The sequence below is a fragment of the Rhipicephalus microplus genome, chromosome 2 (genome assembly GCF_043290135.1).
Source record: "Rhipicephalus microplus isolate Deutch F79 chromosome 2, USDA_Rmic, whole genome shotgun sequence".
In the NCBI taxonomy this organism is placed as follows: domain Eukaryota; kingdom Metazoa; phylum Arthropoda; class Arachnida; order Ixodida; family Ixodidae; genus Rhipicephalus; species Rhipicephalus microplus.
In genome coordinates this window covers 143,062,095-143,085,504 of record NC_134701.1, presented here as the reverse complement: position 1 = coordinate 143,085,504, position 23,410 = coordinate 143,062,095, and the positions used below count along the sequence as shown (strand labels likewise).

Sequence of the window (23,410 nt, the reverse complement as noted above, 5' to 3'; positions counted from 1 at the left end):
GTGGTCTAGTGGCTAAGGTACTCGGCTACTGACCCACAGGTCGCGGGATCGAATCCCGGTTGCGGCGGTTGCATTTCCAATGGAGGCGGAAATGTTGTAGGCCCGTGTGCTCAGATTTGGGTGCACGTTAAAGAACCCCAGGTAGTCGAAATTTTCGGAGCCCTCCACTATGGCGTCTCTCATAATCATATGGCGGTTTTGGGACGTTAAACCCCACATATCAATCAATCAATGAAGCCCCAGCTCTAAATTTCTCAAATCCTCCTTTCTGTGTCCCGCCTCGTAGAAATTGTAATTTTTTTTAATTGCTGTAGCTATTTGCATAAGTGAATATTTCTTTCTGCGATACAGCAAGTTCCGTGAGGGCTGTCAGCGCTTCGTCACTGCGTGGATAGAACGTGGGACAAAGAGGTCGCGGTGGTCACGTAGTCCGGCTCTTTTATTAATTACCGTACCCGACATCCCTTTCCTTCGTCTTTGCACATCGACACTGGTAGCGGGGCGGTACTTTCCCCGAACTGCCCACGTGCTCGCAGCATGGTCACATTCCCGCTAGAGAGAGGAGGGCGCCATTCGGTGCTCTTGCCGATTCGCGGGCTCCCGGTCACGGCCTGTAACCGCGCCGTATAAGCGCAACGGCAGCGGGGTGGTTAGCGCGGCTTAACGACTCTTCGATGCTGCATCGTAAACTAAAATAGCTGATTCCTGCAGAGTGGTGCTCTCGTTGAGCCAACTTTCTCGTCACTGGTATTTATTGCTAGTTTCCTTTTTGCTTTCAGTACTCCGGATGAGGGCACTTAGGTGATCGAAGAAAAGAACAAGAGGCGCTGACTGACCGGCGTTGATCGTAAAATAGCGCTAACAACACAACGTCGGTGTAGTGAGTGTACTACTCTAGACGAAATTACTTTCTACGGTTTGAGCCGGATTTTTCGCAGTACTGCAGTGCTGTAGTGGCCGAACCAACGAGGCCACGAATTGCTCTAAGTGGTACTGCCTTTCGACAGAATAGCTAGAAAAGTGTAACAATGATAGTAGACATTTTGACCTGTTCAGCTGACATTTATATTTTTTAGGGGTGAAGATCCTTAAGCCGTAGGTCGCGCATCGGTGACGTATGTAGTAGTAGTAGTAGTATTAGTAGTAGTACCCGCAGCAGCAGCAAGCAGTAGTAGTAGTCGTAGTAGTAGCAGGTAGCCACTTCTCGTTAAGTCCTTGAATTATCCGCTTGATGGCGGTACTTCCATATGATGAGTATAGGATGAAATGATGCGAGATGGTGGTACTTGGAGCGTTTACTAGAGAGAAGGATAGACGGATGGACGCATGGAGAGACAGACAGGCAAGCAGATGAATAGATGTATGGATGCACGGACGGACAGAAGGATGGTCAGACAGATGAACAGATGGTCGGGTGGATGGATGGACGGATGAATGCACATACCGATGGATGAATGCACATAGATGGACGCACAGACGAACAGATGGATAGACACCCAGACTAATGAATGTAAGCACGGACGGATGGAGAGACGCATGGACAGACGGATGGAAACAAGAACGAACGGGTGGATGGAAGCAAGCACGGATGGACTGATGGGCGCTTCACACCACTCATCATCATTCATTTCGTGTATATGCTGTGGTATTTTTTGTGTTAGGTCGGAACGTTAGTGCGAAATCGTAACACGCTTCTAGTGAGCCCCCCCCCCCCCCCGATCTAACATCAGCGTGCGGCAGCCTCGCAAGCTTCCACTTTACGTTTCAGCTTGCGACGCCTGAAAAAAGATTTAATGGACACTAGGGTAAGAAAGGAGCTTACAAAAGTAAACCAAAGGGAAAAACATTTTCTTTGGCCAAGGCACAATTTGCCTTTGACCGAGGCACCGCCACAGAGGTACCACTTAATGTAGCGACGGTGTTCTTGCAAGTCACCATCCAATGGCAAGACAACGCAAGTATTACAAAAAATTATTGGCGTGCGCCCAGCTTGTGCTGATATTTTGCCACCCTCCATTGCAATGAATGACGACGAAGTGTTCCTCTGCTGAACGCTGCTCATTTTGTTTGGTGTTTTTTTTTAGTGAACTTACCCATTTTTTGGGGATAATTGCTCTTCTGCGGGCTGCGATGGATCCAGGACCCATAGTACGCAGTCCGGACTTAGCCTCGCCTTCGACGTCAACCTCAGGGAAGCGCGACAGCCGAGGTCACATCACCAGTGACAGCACTGAACAGTACACGGCGAGTAATGAAGAGAGTGACGATGATTTCATCCCTGCAGTCAAGCGTAAAGCTAAAAGTATAATGGTCGGCGCGTCTTCGCCAGCTAGCATCTCTACCATGAAGGGTGCGTGCAGTTCTAAACGCATTACCATACTTTTTGTGCCTGTTGACTCTTAGATCAACCTGAAGAACATACACAGGCAAGTGATATCGGCGCGTCTCGAAGCTATCGTGCCTAATGAGATACAGAATATTAGACTCCACCCACGGAAGAGCTTGGCCATAGACGTTGAGCACCCGGCTGCGCTACATACTTTGCCAACTGTCGCGCAGCTTGGAGGCATCGATCTCAGTGCTTTCATTCAGCAAGACTCGCAGGCTTCATAGACTGTCCCGCCGCCCCGCGGCCACCAGCGTAGTTTTTTAGGGGTGAAGCTTTTTATAACGGCACTTGTTCGTCCCTCGTAGCCGTTGTAGTATGCAACAAGTATAACATTTTGACCTCCAAGATGGTGCCGATGAGAGATTTCTTCTGTGCGTTGTTGGACAATAAAAAATAGTGCTCAATCTACATTCCAATGACTGCTAATAGGGAATGAGAGACAGGAGCATTCGGCTTTTAGTTAACGCACACGCTGCGATCCCCATTAGCAGCTATTGACATGTACATTGAGCACTATCTGACAAGAAAGGGTTTCTACGTTATATTCGCTGGGTGCAACCTCCTCAGTTTTAGAAAGGTTTAGCGAGCGTTGAGCCGCAGTGCCAAGAATACAATGAACTAGTATATACTGCCGCATTCAACCTGCAGGGAAGAGCTCGCGCAGCCAAAAACGGAAGACAAAGTTCTTGCCCAGTTCTCTTTACGAGCTCCTTTCATTTTAATTAAAGTGAGCTCTTCTATATCAGACTTCTGCTGTGTCTGCGTCGTGACACTAGTGGAGGAGCTGAGTACATGTCCAGGACGCCTTCCAACAGCCTGGTATCTAGTCCGCAAAGACTTCCGCTCGTTGAAACACCTGTTCACCGCGCCAGCCGCCACCTGTTAGGCCTGAGCTCAGAGTTCGGTCCTTGGACGGAAAACATGACCGCGCCCGGAAGCAGTTGCCCCGCCATGACCAGCTGAAGCACCATACAGGTGACTGTTTTCACCTCTAAAATTCCTGTGGACTTCCACGGCAACACATATTAGGACGCAGATGACTGGCTTGAGGAGTTCGAGCGCACAGCCAACGTTAACGGGTGGAACGCCGCACAGAAATAGGGGTACGTGTATCTCCTTCTTCAACACGGGGCTCGCACATGGTTCACAAATCGCGTGTGATCAACGTGGGACGAGTTCCGGTGGAAATTCCTGGACACCTTTGCGAACACTGAAAGGCGGGAGCATGCACAACGACTCCTCGAATCACGGATTCAAAAGCCAAACGAATCCGTTGTTATGTTTGTTGAGGAAATGGCTCATCTCTTTCATCGAGCCGATCCCGATATGTCCGAGAGCAGAAAGATCAGCCACTTCTTGCGTGGTGTTAAAGAGCAGCTGTTTGCTGGTCTCATGCGGAACCCACCTTCAAGCATCGACAAATTTTTGAAGGAGGCGACCGCCATCGAACGCGCACTACAGCTACGCTACCGCCAGTACGACCGCCCGAACAACAGCGGACAAATCAGCGCAACCGCCGTGCCCACTGTGACAACTGACGAGCGTTCTTTGCGTGACCTGATACGCGAAATTGTGCAAGAAGAGGTGAAAAAGCTCACCGCCACACCGAATGACTGTGCGATTGCGTCGGTCACAGAAGTTGTTCGCCAAGAGATAAGGCGAGCGCTTTCACTTCCCGAGCTGAATACTGAAATAGTTAGGCCAACATATGCAGATATTCTCCGTCGACAGCCTAGATCTAACGGGCCGCCACCTCAGCAGTACCACCAGCAACAGCCGCCGACAGTGCCTCGGTACTACAGGGAAACGTCGACGCCGATGCGACCTCCATTCCGCCATACCGACATATGTCGTACCCCTGACTACAGGCCCCTGTGCTTTCATTGTGGAGAAGCAGGCCACATCGGGTGGTATTGTCCTCATCGCGTCGACGGGTATCAAGGATTTCCATCCACTACCCCTCGGCGCTATTTCAACGGAAGACGCAAAGTTGATACGAGCATGAAGACACCGCGGGACGTTTCTTCTGGGTTCCGGTCACGCTCGCCCTCTCCTGGTTATTTTTTTCCAATCTAATAGAGCACCACGGACATGGCGAGAGGAAGATCTCCCAATCCACGATCTCCCAGTTCACGCTGGGGAAACTAAAAGCAGCGACCTTAGGGAGAAAGGTTGCGAATTGCCGAAGAGTTGAAAATACCCCATTACCGCTGCACGAAGAGCCGCACATTTCGAATGAATTGACGAAAGACGAGATTGTCACCGCCGACATTACACTTTCAATTGACGGTCACCACGTGACGGCACTGGTCGACACTGGTGCGGACTTTTCAATAACGAGTGTGAATCTGGCCGGCAAACTCGGCAAGGTGAAAATGGAATGGACGGGGCCCCAAATTAAAGGAGCCGGAGGCCAGGTGCCGACGCCTACCGGAAAGCGCACCGCACAAATCAAGATCGGGAATTCATCATTTGTCGCAACCTTCGTTATTCTTTCTGAGTGTTGTAAACAGGCCATCTTGGGTATGGATTTCTTGCGGGAGTACGGTGCCATCACAAATATACCGGACGGTGTACTGACCTTCTCAGCGGACCATAGCGTAGCGCTGCAGTGCAAGCCAATGCGCGTGATTGACGACTTCACCATGCCACAGTTGTCATGCCGCCTCGTCTCTGTCACGTGTAACACGGAGCATACTGGAGAAGGTGTCGCGGAACAAGTATCGACGCTTTTACTATCTCAAGGAATCACTATTGCCAGAAGTCTCGTCAGTGTAGTGTCTGGGCAAGCAGAGGTCCTGTTGACGAATTTCAGCAACGAGTGTCGACACATTACAGAAGGCACGAGAGTTGCATACTTCGAAGAAATTGTAGAATTCTGCGAGTGCTTCGCAGTGCAACAGGCAGAGACGCCGGCCCCTTCAACACCACTACCTATTGACGTGAGCACAGATTTATCGCCAGCGAAGAGGCAGAGTCTTCTAGATGTTCTCGGCCAGCTCGAAGATTGTTTTTCATCGACCTCGAGGGTAAATCAAACGTCACTGACGAAGCAGCGAATTATAACAGAAGAGACGGCAAGACCAATTCGACAAAACCCATACCGCGTGGCACCGAAAGAATGCGAAGCAATCCAAGAACAAGTCCAGAAAATGCTCGATGACGACATCATTCAGCCGTCAAAAAGCCCTTGGGCATCACCGGTAGTGCTAGTTCACCGGTAGTGCTAGGAAGACGGCAGCTTACGCTTCTGTGTGGACTACCGCAAGCTGAACCGCGTGACAAAGAAAGACTTATACCCATTACCGCGTATTGACGATTTGCTTGACAGGCTGAGGCATGCACGCTTCTTCTCGTCGATGGACCTGAAAAACGAATATTGGCAAATCGAGGTCGATGAGCGGTACAGAGAAAAGACGGCTTTCGTTACGCCTGACGTGCTTTACGAGTTTAAAATCTTGCCCTTCGGATTGTCCTCAGCCCCGGCGACATTTCAGAGACTGAGGGATACCGTCCTATCAGGCCTTAAGTGGCGGGCGTGTCTGGTATACCTCGACGACGTCATTGTTTTCTCACCAACATTCAAGGAACATCTAAGACGGCTGCTATTAGTATTTCGAGCAATACGGTCCGCTGGCTTAACGCTGAAACCTGAGAAATGTCATTTTGGTTTCAAGGAACTTCGATTCTTAGGACATGTGGTGAGCCATGAAGGTGTTCGTCCGGACCCCGACAAGATTGACGCCGTCCGAAAATTTCTGGTGGCAATGGATAAGAAGGCCGTAAGACGTTTTTTTTTTTTACCTTTGCGCCTACTACCGCAGGTTTATCGCCAGTTTCTCGCACAGAGCGTCGCCCTTAACACGCATAATGAGAGATGATGTTCCATTTTCATGGGGCGAAGAGGAACAAGCAGCATTTGACGGTCTACGACAGCGCCTGCAGACACCACCTGTGCTTGCTCACTTTGACGAGGACGCTCCTACCATGATCCACACCGATGCCAGCAACGTAGGTTTAGGCGCTGTACTCGTCCAGTGGCAAGACTCAGCCGAGCGAGTGATTGCATATACAAGCAGGACGCTTTCCCATGCCGAGTCTCATTATTCCACAACGGAAAAGGAATGTCTTGCTGTAGTATGGGCAGTTATGAAGTTTCACCCATACCTCTACGGCCGTCCCTTCCACGTAGTCAGCGACCACCAGCCTCTTTGCTGGCTGACCAACTTGAAGGACCCATCTGGTCGGCTAGCGCGCTGGAGCTTACGCCTACAAGAATTCCATATGACGGTCGCCTATAAATCGAGACGGCAGAGCTCTGACGCTGATTGCTTATCCAGGTCGCCTATAAAGCAAGACAATGTCTCAGAAGAGGATGACATGTCGTTTTCAGGAGTGGTCGACACGGTCACCATTTCGTCTAGGCAGAAAGAAGACAGCTATAGTTGCTTCCTCCTATTAATTTTTTTAACGGCCAATCTACAAGCATTCCCGAGATATCTGCAAGGAGCCTGCCATCATTCTATTTGCACACTGGTTTCCTATACAAAAACTTTTCTCCCAGTGGAAATTCCCACTTAGTTGTCGTCCCGACATCCATTGGCGAAGAGATCCTGAGCGCTTGCCACGATCAGCCAACCTCCGGCCACTTCAGATACACGCGCACATTGGCCAGAATCCAACAGAAGTACTACTGGCCGAAGCTTCCAGGCACTCTAAAGCATTACGTCCGTGCGTGCCTTGCTGGTCAACGACAAAAATCGCCACCTTTGAAACCAGCCTGATTGTTGCAACCAGTTCAAGTACCCACCATGCCTTTTTCACAAATCGGAATGGACCTTATTGGAACAATCCCGACTTCGCATACTGGAAACAAGTGGGTAATTGTCTCTACTGACTATCTTACCCGCTACGCAGAAACAAAGGCTTTATCAAACGGAACCGCAGTAGAAGCGGCACAATTTTTCATTGAAAATATCATTCTGAGGCATGGTGCTTCTAGAATTATAATAACAGACAGAGGTACCGCTTTCACGGCCATGCTCTTCAAGTCAGTGCTTGAGCTGAGTGGAACAGCGCATTGAAAAACTACCTCCTACCACCCACAAACCAACGGCTTAACAGAACACCTCAACAAGACCAAGTCGATGTACATACTCAGCATATCAGCGCTGAGTACGTACATCGACCTGGTCTTTTGCGATTCGAGGTCAGCCTTACATACACTATGGTTCACTATACAGCACGGGTTACATGAACAATCAGTACATCAGATAAGGCACGACTACTACTAAGCGCTCGAGGAAGGTCATGATATTGTATTTCATTGGTTGCCGAGTCAATGTGGAATTGTCGTCAATGAACGTGCGGATGAAGCTTCTCGATCGGCTCATGACCAAGACCTGTGCACGCCCATACCACTATTGAGAACGGACGCTGCAAGGCAACTACAATCACTTGCTCGCCGTATAGCTATCCTACAATGGAATACGCTGGGTGTCTCCAACGCACGCCTGTATACGATCGACCCAAACTTCCAACTTCGTTTGCCATCCGGACTCCCACGACGCACTGAAACTTTGCTGTTTGAAGACGCATTTACGCATTTGAATATGCAAGAATACGCATTTACGAATGCGTATTCTTGTCTCCTTGGAATGGCGAGCAGTTCGGCATGCCACATTTGCGCCTGCGAGACGCTTGTGGACATTTTATGCCACTGTCTAGCATACCAGTCTGAAAAGCGTATTATGAAAGCCAAGCTCTGTCAGCTGGATTAACGATCGCTTACAGAAAAGATCCTGGGACCTTGGCCGACGGTTTCGCATACGCGCAAAGCCACAAAAAGCCATCTTGGGCTTCTTAAGGATTACCAGGCTTCACGAGTGCTTGTGAAAGAACAGCGTGAGACCATGTTGTGTAGTCTCGAACTGATATTCATCCATCTACATCTTACTCCTCTTCTTTTCTATCTCTTTCTTTCTGTTATTGACACTTTACTCAACCCCGAGTGTAGGGTAGCCCACCGAGCCAATCTTGGCTAACCTTTCCTCTCTATTTACCTTTCTTTCTCTTCATTGCAATGAAGCATGCTTGGAAGGTTGAATGAACGAACGGAAGTGTTTTATTTCGTAGCAATAAAGAAGAGCTATTTTTAGGCTTATCATACCGACCCATATCTTTTAGCTTCGACCATTTGATTTGGAAAGCGTGGTTGGCAAACAAGGTGATAATGTTCCCCCTGGGTAATTTATTATTGTCAAATAGGATTTCAATTGTTATAATAGTGTTATAGTTATCAGTAACGAAAAGAATTTGATGCACTACGACTATTTATTAAAGTGCTTCTTTCGAGCAAAGGAGCGTAAAGGGGGCGGGGGAGCTGCATTGCTCGAGGCAGCAACTGCGAGCTTTGAGCAAAAGGATATGGTAGCGCTCGTTATATCGAAACATTGCAGAAGACGGTTCCTACTCCTGTACATATATGGTGCTTCCACCACTTACTTCACATTGAGGTGAAATGCACCACGAAAAACATTTGGCACCGTGAAGTGGCCGTATTCTTATGGGACAGCATTTCGTAGTTCAATGTCAGATCAAATGGGGATGAACCTATAGCTCGCGGGCTCATTTCGTATAACATGCCATTTTTTTGTTATCGCATTCAACCATTCGTTTTTTCCTACGACACTAATATTTTCGCATCAGGCGTCAATAAGTGGTCATGCAGCAGGAAAGCGCTGCAACTAAACAAACTATATATAGATCGACAGTAGATGCACAGTTATAGATAAATGCTTCATTCGGAGCGTCTGGTTAAGTTTCACCTGCTAAATTGGGCAAATTTGCACATTTCTATTTGCACATTTGGCTCGCCCGCTTTCTTTTAACGGTTTAAAAGGTAATTGTGCTATTTTTGGTAAATGCTACAGTAACTAATGTTTGCAAGCATCTGAGCTTGCCTTCTGTGACAGTAAAGAGAACCCCACAGGAAGCAAGCATGCAGGTACCACCTATCTTTGATTTTTTATGATAGCGGACAAATTTTTGAACTGTATGTTGATCACCCGATATTTTAAATACTAGGGCCAAATTAGTAGAAGACAGTCCATCTATTTATTGTCCACTACCAGGCCAAAAATGCTCCAAAGATATTCGATTCCTTGTCTCGAGCGAAGTGACCCCACCTTATTTCAAAGACCTTCATAACTTCACCATATGAATTCATTTTCTTCCATGTGTGGCTCTTCTTCCCTTCATTTTGCACCAATATTATCAGTCAAATCGAGCGACAGTTAGGCCATCCCAACTATTTTAACTACCAGTACTCTCCTAATTCTGCGACCTTTGTGCAACTTGACTGTTACCACTACATGAAAGCTATATTACAAATTCACTGGCCTGGCTTGCGCGAATAACGAATATTCGAAGCTCTCGATCACTAAGCTTCCTCAAGCGATAGCTTTTTCTATGTCCAGTCCCCGTGCGCTAGATCACTTACGAAATTTTCATGTGGATAAAACTTCAGTACGCCTAAGCAACTTGTAACCATTAGCAGACTTATCTTTTTCACTGACTCGAACCACTACAGAATCACGCAGCGCGTCTTATCTGTTCAAGCTATCACTGGTGTAAAAGTATGGGTAGTGTCCCACTGCGGCATAGTGACCTTCGTCCTCCTTACACCTATATTCGATCATTCCTAAGCATACTGCCTATTGTAACACTTCGCCGTAACAGTTTACAACTTCTTGTTTTCCAAAACGGTATTACACATTTACTCACCTCAGAACAGCGATTTTCTTCTACCCAACAACACCTATGATTAATAACCTTAGAGACAAACACGTACGGTACCTTCAAAATATTTCACAAACCATCTTACCGACTAATATTGAAATGTAATTTGTGTTAGCCTCCTATACAGATAAGTATCAGCAATTCAATAAATTTAGGTGCCTAGTCTTTTGCTTTAATAACATTTACTCCACCACCACTGAACCGTTTCTTTTAGGGGTGAAGCTCTTTAAAGCGGCACCCGTTCGTTCCTCGTCGTAGTACGTAACATGTCCTATGCTTTGACCTGAAAGGTGGTGCCGGTTGGAGATTTCTCCTGTGCCTTGTTGAACAATAAAAAACTCGCAGCGCGCGCGTTAGCTAGAAGAACTATTCACCTGTCTCTCATTCCCCATAAGCAGCCATTGGCATGTACATTGAGCACTATCTGACAAAAAAAAGGTTGCTACGTTATACTCGCTGGACGTAACCTTTTTGGTTTTAGAAAGGTTTAGCGAGCATTGGGCCGCAGTGCCGTGAATACAGTGAACTAGTATATATCATGAACTCGAAGTGGCTAAAGGTGGGAAGTAGACACGAAGCGCACGCCGTAAGAAAGTGTGCGTGTGCCACCTCTCGTTTAGTCCTTGGAATTTCCGCTGAATGGCAGTGCTTCTGTATGCGGAATATATGATGAAAAGATGCGAGATGGTGGTACTTGGAGTGTTGACTAGATGGACGCATGGATGGATGGCTGCACGGACTGATGGACGCATGGATGGACGCAGGAGCGGATGCATGGACGAACGCAGGGACGGATGCACGCACGGACGGGTGGATGGACGCATGGACGGTCACACAGATTAACGCATGGATGGACGGAAGCAAGAACGATTAGAAGGACAGATGCTTCACCCAACTCTCCATCATTCATTCCGTGGATAAGCTGCCACTTTTTTATCATTGAAATAAAAATGAACAAGACTTGTCACCGTTACTTTGCGACGGCTGCTCCTTTCACCTTCATTGTCACACAAACTAAATAAAACACAAAACACTACGTATACATATATACAGTCCTACATCGTAATGCAAAAGTTCTCGTTTGGTCAGAACAAACACATAGCCGCCACGCTCACCTTCTACCTAGCATGCTCAGTATTGGTCACAAACCTTCATGTCTTCGAAAATTATGTTGCAGCACCTCCATTGGTTCGCTGTTTACACTAGATGGTCATGGGCCTAGTATTTTTCCTACGTAAACGTTCACTCAGAATTTAGCGTATGGAGTTCTTCCTGCTCGACACACCATCTGGGTGTCTCGTGCATCGGACATTTTAGCAAAATGTGATATATCCTCGTCGTTGTAACCACGCGAACATGCTGATGATGTCACGCACAGAATATGAAGTCAAAATAGCTTTGGGTAAGCCGTTAAACGTCTTGCCCCGAAATATTTTTGGCTAAATGTTTTGCAGTTATACTAGCCCTACGTAAAATTTCTTTAACTATACCTTCGGTGGCTATAGTTACATATTCATTGTCGTTGTGATCGAAACTAACTGCTACAGAAGATTCAAATATTCTAAGAGTATTACCAATACTTTTACTTCATCATTTGCGAAACCTGCGATAAGTTTGGGTACTGGGAGACAAAGGAATTGTACTGAATGAAGTTGCGGACTCTCTGGCGAAAGCTTCTCTGACAAGTCCAGTTCTCTCTCTCCTTCCTGTTACGGCGTTTGTTGCTGCGACAAGGTTCAGAAAGTATGCATTATCTGTGTTTACTCTAACTCTCGCTTCATCACCGGAATTTCTGCCCCCGCAGCTCGCATGGAGCAGGGAATGGTGTGCAGCAAGACTTGCTGAAGTTGTAAAAACCATGCGTTGTGTAATTCCAAATCTACATCTTTACATGCACAGAGCGGGCTTGGCAAGCTCCCTTTTTACTCCTATTGCAACAAACTCGAAACTATCGAACACTTCTTGTTGAGCGGCCGACGTCTTTCCTTACACAGAACACATAGTATCGAAATTATATTGCGACATTGTGGTCTACCGGCTACGTCGGCCGTTCTGCTATCATTTGGGGCCTTTGCGCTGGGACACTCGGACAGAAATATTTTCAAAGCTGCCGAAAACTTTACATGCGCCTCTAAGAGATTTGGTAGGTGTATAAACTATTAACAGTTCTTTATTTAGCATTCCTAGTCAAAAGATCTTCAGACTCTGGGGAATTACACAAAATGGTGAAACTTAGAATTACAATTTTGCATTCTTATTGTTACATTAAAAATTATCTCAAAATTATTTTAGCTCTTACTACATATTAATCATAAATCTAGTATGCATGATCCGCCTAACTCAAGGCCGATCCGCCCGAGTGAGTAGGTGCCAATGATCCAAACACGATCATCATCATCAACATCATCATCATCATCACCGTCTAAAGTGGTGCATGAGAGTGTCATGTTTTAGGAACTAAGGATATCATTGGCCATCAAATTAGATTTAACAGCACGTAGAATGGATATTTTCCTTTTGTCTGTGAACCAGGTGAGCAATCATAATTCAAGCTTTGTTGTTATTAAAATTCTGTTTTTATCACACTGAGATACATGAATAAGGCGGGTATGCGTATAAAGATGAGTGGGTTTTTTTCAATTCATCTGCCTGTTAATTTCCCTCGATTTCGCATGACTGGGAACCCTCCGAAATGGCACTCGATCATTCGTCTCTGTAGCTTCTCAAAGCTCTTATAATATTGCGTATACTAAGGCGGAATTGTTGTAGGCCCGTGTACTCAGATTTGGGTGCACGTTAAAGAACCCCAGGTGGTCTAAATTTCCAGAGCCCTCCACTACGGCGTCTCTCATAATCATATGACGGTTTCGGGACGTTCAACCCCACAAATCTATCAATCAATTGCGTATACTATACGCATGCCCATATGTCTTGAAGTAGGATTTTCAACACATGGGGCAAGTGCCACCAGAGAGTTTGTAATTGCAACCCACTTTCTCGTCATCGTTGATAGTTTATTAAAGCTTATGGCTCGCAAAACTGCTACGAGCTCCAATGTCATTGAAGAGAACAGATGGCTCAATAGATAAGCATATTTGTCACGTAACTCCAGAATGATAAATACTGATTTCGTGGTCTCTTTAGCGACGGAGCCGCCAGTGTACACGGGAGTCTAGCATTGGTACTTGTCAAACAGATGATGTGAAGCCAACAGCCATGCGGCAACGATTGGTACATCATGTTTGCGGCGAATTCTCTCTATTGACACGTCAATCGTTGGTGGCGCAAGCAGCTGTGGCGGGTACTTTAGGTCCAGTGTCCAATGTGTCAATACAGGAAGCCTCGAAATGTACAGTTAGTACAAATGGCGTATTCGCAATCCGGTACGATTCTGATTTTTTATATGAGTGAATGTGAATGGTTTTGCGTCACTAGAACAAAAAGCTGGTGACAGGTCTCCACATTCTGAATCAACATAAAGTCGAGTTCTCGTGCCTCTGTCAATGTCTCGAAACTGATTTTCAAGTATGAAACGTGCTAACCTCCTACATAAAAAATGAACACCATTACAATCGGCAGATCCCATGTACCATGGAAAGCGATGGTATACGAACGGGCTGTAGTATAATTTTTTTATTGAATAGTTTCGTCGCATTGACGCTAAACATATGTACAAACGTTACACGCACAGACAAGTATGTTGAACTGTCACATATGCTTTATGTAAACTGTTTACAGTTGCGTGATGATGTGAAGAGCAACATAGAAATTACTAACACCAGAAGCATTAGGCTGAAATGTTGCGCTTGTGCTTGCAAAAATTGTAGCACTGGATAGTGCTGCGTAGACTAGCTTCAGTGGACAGCGCCTAAGTATACAATTGACGCTAATCCGACGCAATGCCTGTATCACTAGAATACATTAGCAATGTTTATAAAGTTAGACGGCCAGCAAAGCAACCCCAAATGACGTTTCACCAGCTTTACGCCTGCATAGGCTTTTTCAGGAGAAAAGCTCCTTACGCCGTGGGTCAATGTGTAGCCACCTCTCGTTCAGTCCTTCGAATGTCTGCTGGTTGGTGGTACTTGTATATGATGAATATATGAAGAAAAGTTGCGACTTCACGGTACTTGGAATGTTCACTAGATGGACAGATGGATGGATGGGCGGACACTTCGCCCCTCTCATCATCATTCACTCTCTAGATATGCAGTGATTTTTTTCCAAAGCAATTCTGTGACATGGCGTGACCCTGCGGTAGTACACTTTATTGCCACGCAGAGTCCTTGGGTTCTATTCCTACTTGGTCTTTAATGTATATTTTTAAATAGTTGGGCCAACCCTGCCAACATTAGTTTCTCTTTATGTTGTTGCATTTAAATTATTGGTGTGGGTGCTGGCCGTTTCTGGGCAGATATAAACAGTCAAACAAATCTTCCTCCTATTAGCATACCACGGCCCATGGTATACTGGTCGTCGTATGCCACAAGTGTCGGGAGTGGAGGGTTTTATGTCGTGCGTGACGAGATTTTTTCATTATTCATGTCATCACCAAACAGTCATAATCGTTGAACACTGCTATCATCCCATACAAGCTTTGGTCTACCCCAAGTTCACAAGGTTATCACCAGGGCACCCGACATAGGCGTCTATATAGATGGAAAATAGATCCATAGATAGAAACGTTCAAAGTATCTCCAGTGGGCCAAGAAATGTTTCACATTTAGTAGCCGTTCTGTTGTCGTTTGCATTACCTTTATATTTCGTTTTCTGAATTCCAGCGTATACACGGCATCTTCAAACTTTTTAAATGCGAAGCATTTCTTAGCGAACTTCGGCAACCTTGAGCGTATCTATCTATCTATCTGTCTATCTATCTATCTATCTATCTATCTATCTATCTATCTACCCATCTATCTATCCATCTATCTATCTATCTATCTATTTATCTATCTATCGACTTATCTATCTATCTATCTAGCCACCTACAGCCTTTAGCTCTCCTGGCCGTTTCGATAATGGTATCGATACCAAACTTGCTATGGCATAACATGACTGTATGATTAACATATTTGACTTGTAATACCATGAAAATCATGACATGTTTGTCATGATTTACATATCATGGTCCTGTAGCTCTTGCGCTGGTTTCCTTCACATGGCATGTTTCAAAACTGATATGGTATGACATGATTGCATGGGGAACACAAGCGACAGACCCTAACATGAAAATCGGAACATGCATGTCATGTAACAACATGACTGCATCTCACGCTCATGATTCGCTTGTGGCCGTTTGGCTATCGTCACATATACCGAACTTGGTATTGCATTACGTAATACCGAATATGGTATGATACTGGTGAACCGTGATAAACATAAGATGCGTGTCATGTAACAACACGACTACATGCTACGCTTATGATGCGCTCGCGGTTGTTGCACTAGCTTCACATGTATTAAACTAGGCATTACGCGACGCGAACGGACGACATGGGTAAGGGACACATCCAAACATGATAATTATGTCATTCGTGTCATGTAACAACAGGTATAGATGTCACACTCATGATGCGCTCGTGGCTGTTTCGCTAGTTTCACATATGGCAAATTTTGTATTATGTGACGTCAATGGATGACGAAGTTATGTGATTGCTGCAAACATATTAACTATTAGATGCGTGACTTGTGAGAACATGGCTACATGCCACAGCCAAGGCGCCATTACATTTCGACGTGACTCGGTGCGCGTGCTCACCGGCGTTCATTTCGTCCGGTCACGCCGGTTTTGCCACGCCAGGCACTGGCGCTGCCATATTCTCGCCAGCGCGCGCCACACTGTGTTGATTTGACGCATGCGCGTTTCAGCGCCACCGGTGTCCCTTCGTCACGAAAAGAGTGAGACGCACTGTTGTCTAGGTAACACATCGGCACACAATGCAGCATGTTGCCATCCGCGCAGGTAGCCATCGGACCGCGCCGGCGGATGCTGGTCGAGCCGGTCGGGCCTGGCGTCAGACTATAGAGTGTTCGCGTTTTGCATACGTAGCGTCGCTGTGTCCAACGTGCGCGGGCGTCAACGCCACGTTGAAGTATAACGGGCCCTTCATGATGCACTTGCGGCCTGCGGCCGTTTCGCTGGCTCTACATATATCAAACTTGGTGTTGCGTGACGTCAATGGATGACGAAAGTCAATGACTGGTGCAAACATGACAATTCTGACACGCGTGTCATGTAAGAACATGACATCATACCACGCTCATAGCATGCCCATGGGCGTTTCGCTCGCTCCACATATACTAAACTTGGTATCATGTGGTGTGAATAGATGACGAAGGTAAACGACACACCCAAACATGATAATCATGACGCGGAAGTTATGCACGGCATCACTTACTTCCACCACCTAATATCGTGCTGATTTCAAATTTACATATCAACCTTTCTCTAATCGTGTTTCGCATATTATTGATTCCCACTGTACGTGGGATCTGCCAATATTTATTATTTTATAATAATGGCTCATGCTTGTTTATTTGACACTGCTGGCCATTCCCTTTTATGTTATACCCTAAAAAATCTTTAAGGTACAAACAATGCTTAAAAGAAGGTAGCTTGCTCCTGTTCGCTTTTTATTGCCCATCGCTGTATTAGTGTCTCACTATCATACGGCAGGCCCTTTTTGTTCCATCGCTGCAGTTTAGCAGTACTTATATTCTGAAGTCTCTTCGTTGTCTTCCGAGTTTGCACCTTGTTCGAGAATGTGTAGAATACTTACAATATTGCACTGGAAAAATCACGGCAAGCTGCTGACCACAGTTTCATGCCACCTAGCGACACACTCAGAATTACTTTTATTCTGTTGTAATTTTTTTTCATGACTGGCTCTCCCACTACTGTAAGGCTAAAGTAAACAATTCCTAGCGTAGATTCCACCCACACGCTGACGACCACTAATCGGAAATTCTTGGTTTCACGGCACACTGCTTCAAATCACTTACCTTTCTACTGATCAATATTCAGCCGCACATTTTCGCGGTAAATGTATTTATTTTTTTTTATCAAGGCCCACCTTTGCCTAATTAAACTGGGTCATATTTAAACCTTAGGTTCGGGAGATATTCCACGCCAATCCTTGCACTTAACCATTTCTAGACAAGAATAAATAATACAAAAAATAGGGCCTGCTTTTCTGATCCTTTCGGTAGATGCTTTTGATGAGAAGGCAAATTATAGCACAGCTTTCAATAAAGTTAGTCACCATTCCCCAGCTTCCTCCATTCAACTAATCTTGACTAAAATGCTCCTTAGTGCTTAATCACTAGCGTAGTTTCTTTTTGTACTAAAAACTTCAATGTCCTCAACGTGAAATATTAAAAGAACGTTCATAAGACTCCGTCCAAAATTTCGGTGATTTGTTGTCCCATGCCCAGCAATTCGGGACGTCGCTTTTATTTCACTGCTTTTCACACCACTTGGCGTAAAGACCTTCATGCTGTACTTCATAATGTACATCATATCTGCAGATTTTAGCTTAGGTTTTACCATGATCCACGTCCACTTTCTCATCGATTTACCGACAAGTGAATATTTTACCCCTGTAAAACTGCTTTCCTGCACAAATCTTTTGGGAAAGCTCTTCAGGAAAATAATCAAACCAGCGTAATTTCACAAAATTGGAAACACAAAAACAGGCTGTCTTACTGTACACGCCTATAAAGTTCAATTAACGAATAATTTATCGTTGCGCTACAATTAGCTTTTAAAAATCACCCTATACATTTTAGTGTATACACAACTGTGTCGGGAAAAAAATCCAGCTGGCCGATCAAAACAAATTGCGTTGTACAACATAAAGACATTGCCAGCGTAAAGTGCCTAGAGTGGAATTAGCGAAAAATCAGCAATGCTCACTAGTCATTTTTTTTTTTTTTTGAATAACGTTCTTCATAGCGTTTCGCCCAGCGCGCCCCTAAAAATCGGCTTTGCCGCACTAAACTATGTCTCAGATTGCTGGACATGACCGTTTCAAAAGTATGGTTAACTGTTTTAAAAGCCGCATATATATCGACTACTATCGCTGTCTTTTTTATCTGTCTTCGCTTGAGCAGGACATCTTACCAGCTTCAAGGACGGCGGTTGGTAAGCCATATTGTCGAAATTGAGCCTCATTATGACGTGTAGCGTGTTGAAAATCGACTCCTCCTTCAGCACATCCACTTCAACTTCCGTATTGTAGAAGTGCCGGCCAACTTCCTTGATCTGACCTGGTTTCGAAAAAGAAAAAGAGGCACTGCATGTAGCTTCCGTGGAAACATCTTTATTCACGTGATTGCATGCTTGTTTTCTTAGAAATGCTGTTTTTAGGGTAGAAAAGACGGTGGTTTGGTAGCACAACACGCAGAGCTTTGCGCCATGCATTCAAGTAGTTGTATATCCGCATGGGCCACTCACATACATTGAAGACATTTATTGACTCCTTCCGCTTAACTTCTTTCAATATGGGTGTGCCATAGAGTTTGAGAATAATTTCCGCATCGATGTTTTGTGAAGGTTGTAAACACACAAGCATTGCGTTAATACAGCTCTCTCCTGTATCAATATGACTCCCGTTCAATCGAAACTGCATAGCATTACATACTCGTTCCTCGCAAATTATCCTAGAGCTGTTTCTGTTTCCTGTATGTTCAGTTTACCACTTTCAGCCGGCTATAAGAAAGCAAACCACCTTTTCTCACCTACGTCTCTCACAATTTTCGGGCAATAATATGCTCGTGGATCAAGTTTTAGCCTGTAAGCACTGAAAATAAGTATTGACAGAACTACTACAAAACAAAGTTAAAAGTGACAATATTAATGCCTTATTTATGCAGTCGACAAAAGGCCAAGAGTTGGGAAAAACTTGCTTTTTGCTCCTTCGCCTTATTGTTTGATGAACTGCTATTGAACTACAATGCTTGAAAGCTCTGTTTAGAAAAAGTGGTTTATAATTTGGAGTACTTAAATTTGTACTTTAGCATGGTAGAGCACAAAGCTTTCCCGTGGGCCTCGAAGCACTGGTATTAGTTGTTTTCAAAAATGTTTTATTGGCGTTTGTGTGTTTTCTTTAAGAGGGACTTAGTTATCTTTACATTGATTTTGTAGGTATCATCAGCTATCTCTGGTGGTTATAAATCTGAATTTCACTTCAACTTGCCCACTTCCGAGTTAGGGTGAAGCACTTGTTCCTAAGTAAAGGTGTCTGACCATGGACCTTATGTTTTTGATCACGTTCTGTTTAAATGCTAACTGTATCCAGGCACACGAAAAATGTCCCGTTTCCTGACCATATGTAGCATTCTAGTCGAGAGCGGATTAGGAGTGTATTCCCGGATGATCATGCGTTAAACACATTTGATGCCTTCGAATTGATGAATGCCCGCTTTCAGCCCCTTCAAGCACTCTCGATACCTGCTTACTCGATGGTTGAATAAAATTAGGGAAAAAACCGACGTTTCAAACGTTGGATGCGGCAGATACTACGTAGGGCGATGCGACACTATCGCCCAACGTTCTCGCCTCGAAATACAGCCGAAAGATGGTCTATGAAGTGTATCTAATAATACGTACCACATCTTGACTGGCTGAAAAATTTCTATTAGAGCAATTGTATAGCCTAAAATGCTTTCTTTTTCTCTTTCTCTCTCGCAACTTTTTTTGGAAATTTCAGGTATGCCACCGTCTAAACGAACCTTTTTTTTGTAAGAACAATTTTTTTCATATATCAGGCCCTTCATTCATAAAGTGTGAGTGCTTGGGTTCCTCGTACAAAATGTTTTATGAAGGAAGTCCCTGGTTGGTTGAGCGCAACACTTACCGACGGTGTACCACAGGTACCCTCGCCGCGTGCTCCGGTAGTGTAGTGTCAGTCCTGTCGAAGACTCGTCTTCGCAGAAAAACGAGGGTGCCTTCATGCGTGGATAGCTGAACTTGAGGTACTCGTGCAGATTATCCAGTCCGTTGAGGAAGTCACGCATGTGGCGACCGAGAACAGAGAGGACGCGGTCGTAGCCGTACTGGGCCAGGAACGACACGAAGTAGACGCCCATGCCTTCCAAGAACTCGCGTTCGCTCACCTTTAGCACCTGCGCGACAGAGGTGCGCGAAGGGTCAGGTTTATCTACTTTGGGCGCTTCTTGCAACGTTTTGGAAGGAACGCTTGTGATTTAACGGGATAGCGACACAAACATTTTGGCCTCGCATTTCTTTGTTGCTGCAATGTGGCCCTGGGGGCCTGTTGTTCAAAACGCAATGCATCGTTTTCTGCAGCGTGCCACAGATAATAAATACGAGCTCCCTACTACCGATCGGTGCCAGTCTTGGTTGCAATAACGACATGCCACCGGGTTTCACTATCGCCATCTAGCTGCTGCAATGCTCGACCATGTGAGCTCACAGAACTGGAACGTACTTCCGCGTGGTTTGCGCAAAGAAGTTTTTTTTTTTTTTCGAACAGGAAACGGACTCAGGAGCTGAAACCAAGTTATAGTCTGCTGGAGCATACGCGACGAAAGATAATTTCCCACTATGACGCCCAAATAACTTGCTGCAGTGAGGTCAGGTGAAAGAAGTAGGGGGTCTTCAAACGCCCTTTTTGAGGATGGCAATAGCGCAATAGAGTCGATTACTCGCTCAAACTTAAACCTAATTTAAAATACCTCCCAAGCTATAGTTACTAATGATACTTCGCTTATGAAAAATGCATGTTCCCGGCAAGTGATCCCACACGTCATCTCAGCCGCGGAATTTTCTGTGAGTACGACCGTCAATAATTTAGATATGTTTAATTAGTGATCTTCTACAATATTCAGCAGCTGTTACCACTATAGGAGGCTTTAAAAACCATGACAGATGCTAAAAGAATACGGGTGGCCGCGTCGTATTGAAGTTAACACGTCAGCTCACTCTGGTGCAATAAAACTTCACAGGGATACCCGCTCAGACCTTTTTATAACTTAATCGGTATTATGAATTACGTTTCATTCTATATAAGCCAGAATGTGAGCAAGGCACGCTGCAAGAAGTTTTTCTTTGCTACGAAACACATTTGGCTCACATGCCACAATGGTATACAGACTTACCTAATAATAATATTAAGAAATATTTTTGGGCTTTAGTGTGCTTAAATATCAATAGATTTGTACTTGCTTGTGGGAGGTAGAAAGCTCGAGAATGAGTTTTATCACTTTGTCTTCTTGAACCTACAGCTAAAGTTAAATACACAAGTATTTTTCTATAATAATCATCCCCATAAAAGTGCGGCCGAAACCGTGTCTTCGAGATTAGCATTTCACCACTTGAACCATTATATTACCACGCTGGAAGACTGGCGCATTTGCTTCTATTGGTTCTACACTGAAGGGATGAAGGCATTTTCGATATCTTAAGTAAATTTTTCGTCGTAAATCCAGAATACAAAACTTTAAAAAGTTATGTGCACGTTCAGGTTAATTTATTGTGTACTGAAGTATTTCGAATATGACAGTTGACTTGTAGGAAAAAAATTTATTGCGTCTCAGAGTGCTTTTAAACCTCTGTGGAAAACTTTGTTAAAAAACATTAGGTTGGGTGTCGTAGATTAGGTAGAATTTACATGAACGGATGAAGAAGCAATGCTGGGAGAAGCAATGAAGAAGCAATGCTTGGTTAACAGTAAAGGAGTACCTTTATTGCCAAATACAACCTACTCAACCATTCCACTTTCGAGTCGCGAAACCTTATCCATTGCATTATCATGGAGATTTTCTCTATTTTGTCTCGTACCTTGGGGCATCTGTGACACCTTACGAGAAATCAGAGCTTAGTGTCCACATATTGACGGGTGCGATTGGTGCGTCAGCCAACAGCTCAATAAACATACGATTACTGAAGTATGGGTGGTACTAACTAAGCAAGACAACTCATGTGTTCGTGCATGCCATCGATTGGCCTTCAATGCAGCTGTTTAAAAGAAAATCGTCTCCTATTTGCATTATGCGAAATTTCAGCACTTATTTTTTTGCCTTGAATGAATGAATGAATGAATGAATGAATGAATGAATGAATGAATGAATGAATGTACCATTTTAGTTTTTCTTCCTGAAAGCAAAGGAAACAATCAGACAAAAACTGTGTGAACCTGAGGTGGGAGGAGGGAAGCTTGAAGAAGGTCTGCTCTTTTCATTCAGCCTACATCAAAATGGCATCCTTCCTGAATGTCTGTGCTTGAGCTGCTTAACTTAAGTAACCTCCCAGTGCTCTTCGCTAGATATTAAGTGTTTCGAGAAACGGGATGGAGGTTGCTTGGGGCAGTGCCACATGATGGAGCTTAAGTCTCTTGTGGAAGAGGCTCACAAGTTGCAAGCGGGTGAAAGGTAAGTAGAGAGATGAATGCGGCAGAGAAGGTAAGTGGAAGAAAATATGCAAGCCTGTCGCTGTCGACACAGAATTTTACATCTGTGAGGTCGTTTATTCAAGAGCGGCGGAAAGGTTAAACGTTCTCGCGGGTAGTGGCAGTAGGTGTCGTAAATTGGGATAAGGCGATCCTGCGCTATAAACTGTGCCTCCGGCGTGGCGAGCTGTGACAAGCCTTATATTTGCGCCCAGACTGTAAAGGCTCTTGCACAGGCATCAGTCGCGAGTATGAATTAGTGTATGACACCGGGATTGCTATAGTGACTCCAGAAACAGTGTGATTACTCTCAGCGTCAACCTCTACTGATAGGAGTGTCCAAAAAAAAGCGACGCCGGCAGTGCGCCGCACGGGCGTTGAAACAGTAAAACAGGACGATTCTAAAGACTAATCTAACTTCATCTAGGCCTTAGATAGGCAATTAAATTTGTTTCAAAGCCGCTTAAAGGTCGATACTAAGTGATGCTAGGCTGTTCCTAATTTGATTCTCAGCGCAGCAAAGTTTGAGTTTAACCAGAGACGTTTACAGATGCGACATCGTTGTCTAAAGTCCACAGGCAGAACTCGCTCTGAAATCAAGCGTCTGCGCAACTCTCAGGTTTACGGGCACGCCATCGTTCGCGAAGGGCTTCATCGCTTCTTGGTCATCTCGTAGTTGTCTCTGCCTTAGGCGCTCGCTTGTATTCTATCGTTGTACGCCACTGTGACTTACAGCTATTCATTTGGCTAACTTTTGCTTTGCGCAATTTTCGTCAACCAGTAGCGAAAAATTGGCAGAATCCAGGTACTT

The 23,410-nt window shown here is 45.0% G+C and overlaps 1 protein-coding gene across 1 annotated transcript in view; it reads right to left on the bottom strand.

Moving 5' to 3' along the window:
* Positions 1 to 23,410, bottom strand: part of LOC119170684 (soluble guanylate cyclase 88E) — a 433,074-nt gene that overhangs the window by 76,066 nt on the left and 333,598 nt on the right. Inside the window, exons 3-4 of the mRNA XM_037421913.2 lie at positions 20,047 to 20,314; positions 18,312 to 18,457 (exon numbers count right to left, since the gene is read on the bottom strand). Of these exons, the coding sequence (XP_037277810.2) occupies positions 18,312 to 18,457; positions 20,047 to 20,314 (414 nt within the window). The remainder of the gene's footprint in view (positions 1 to 18,311; positions 18,458 to 20,046; positions 20,315 to 23,410) is intronic.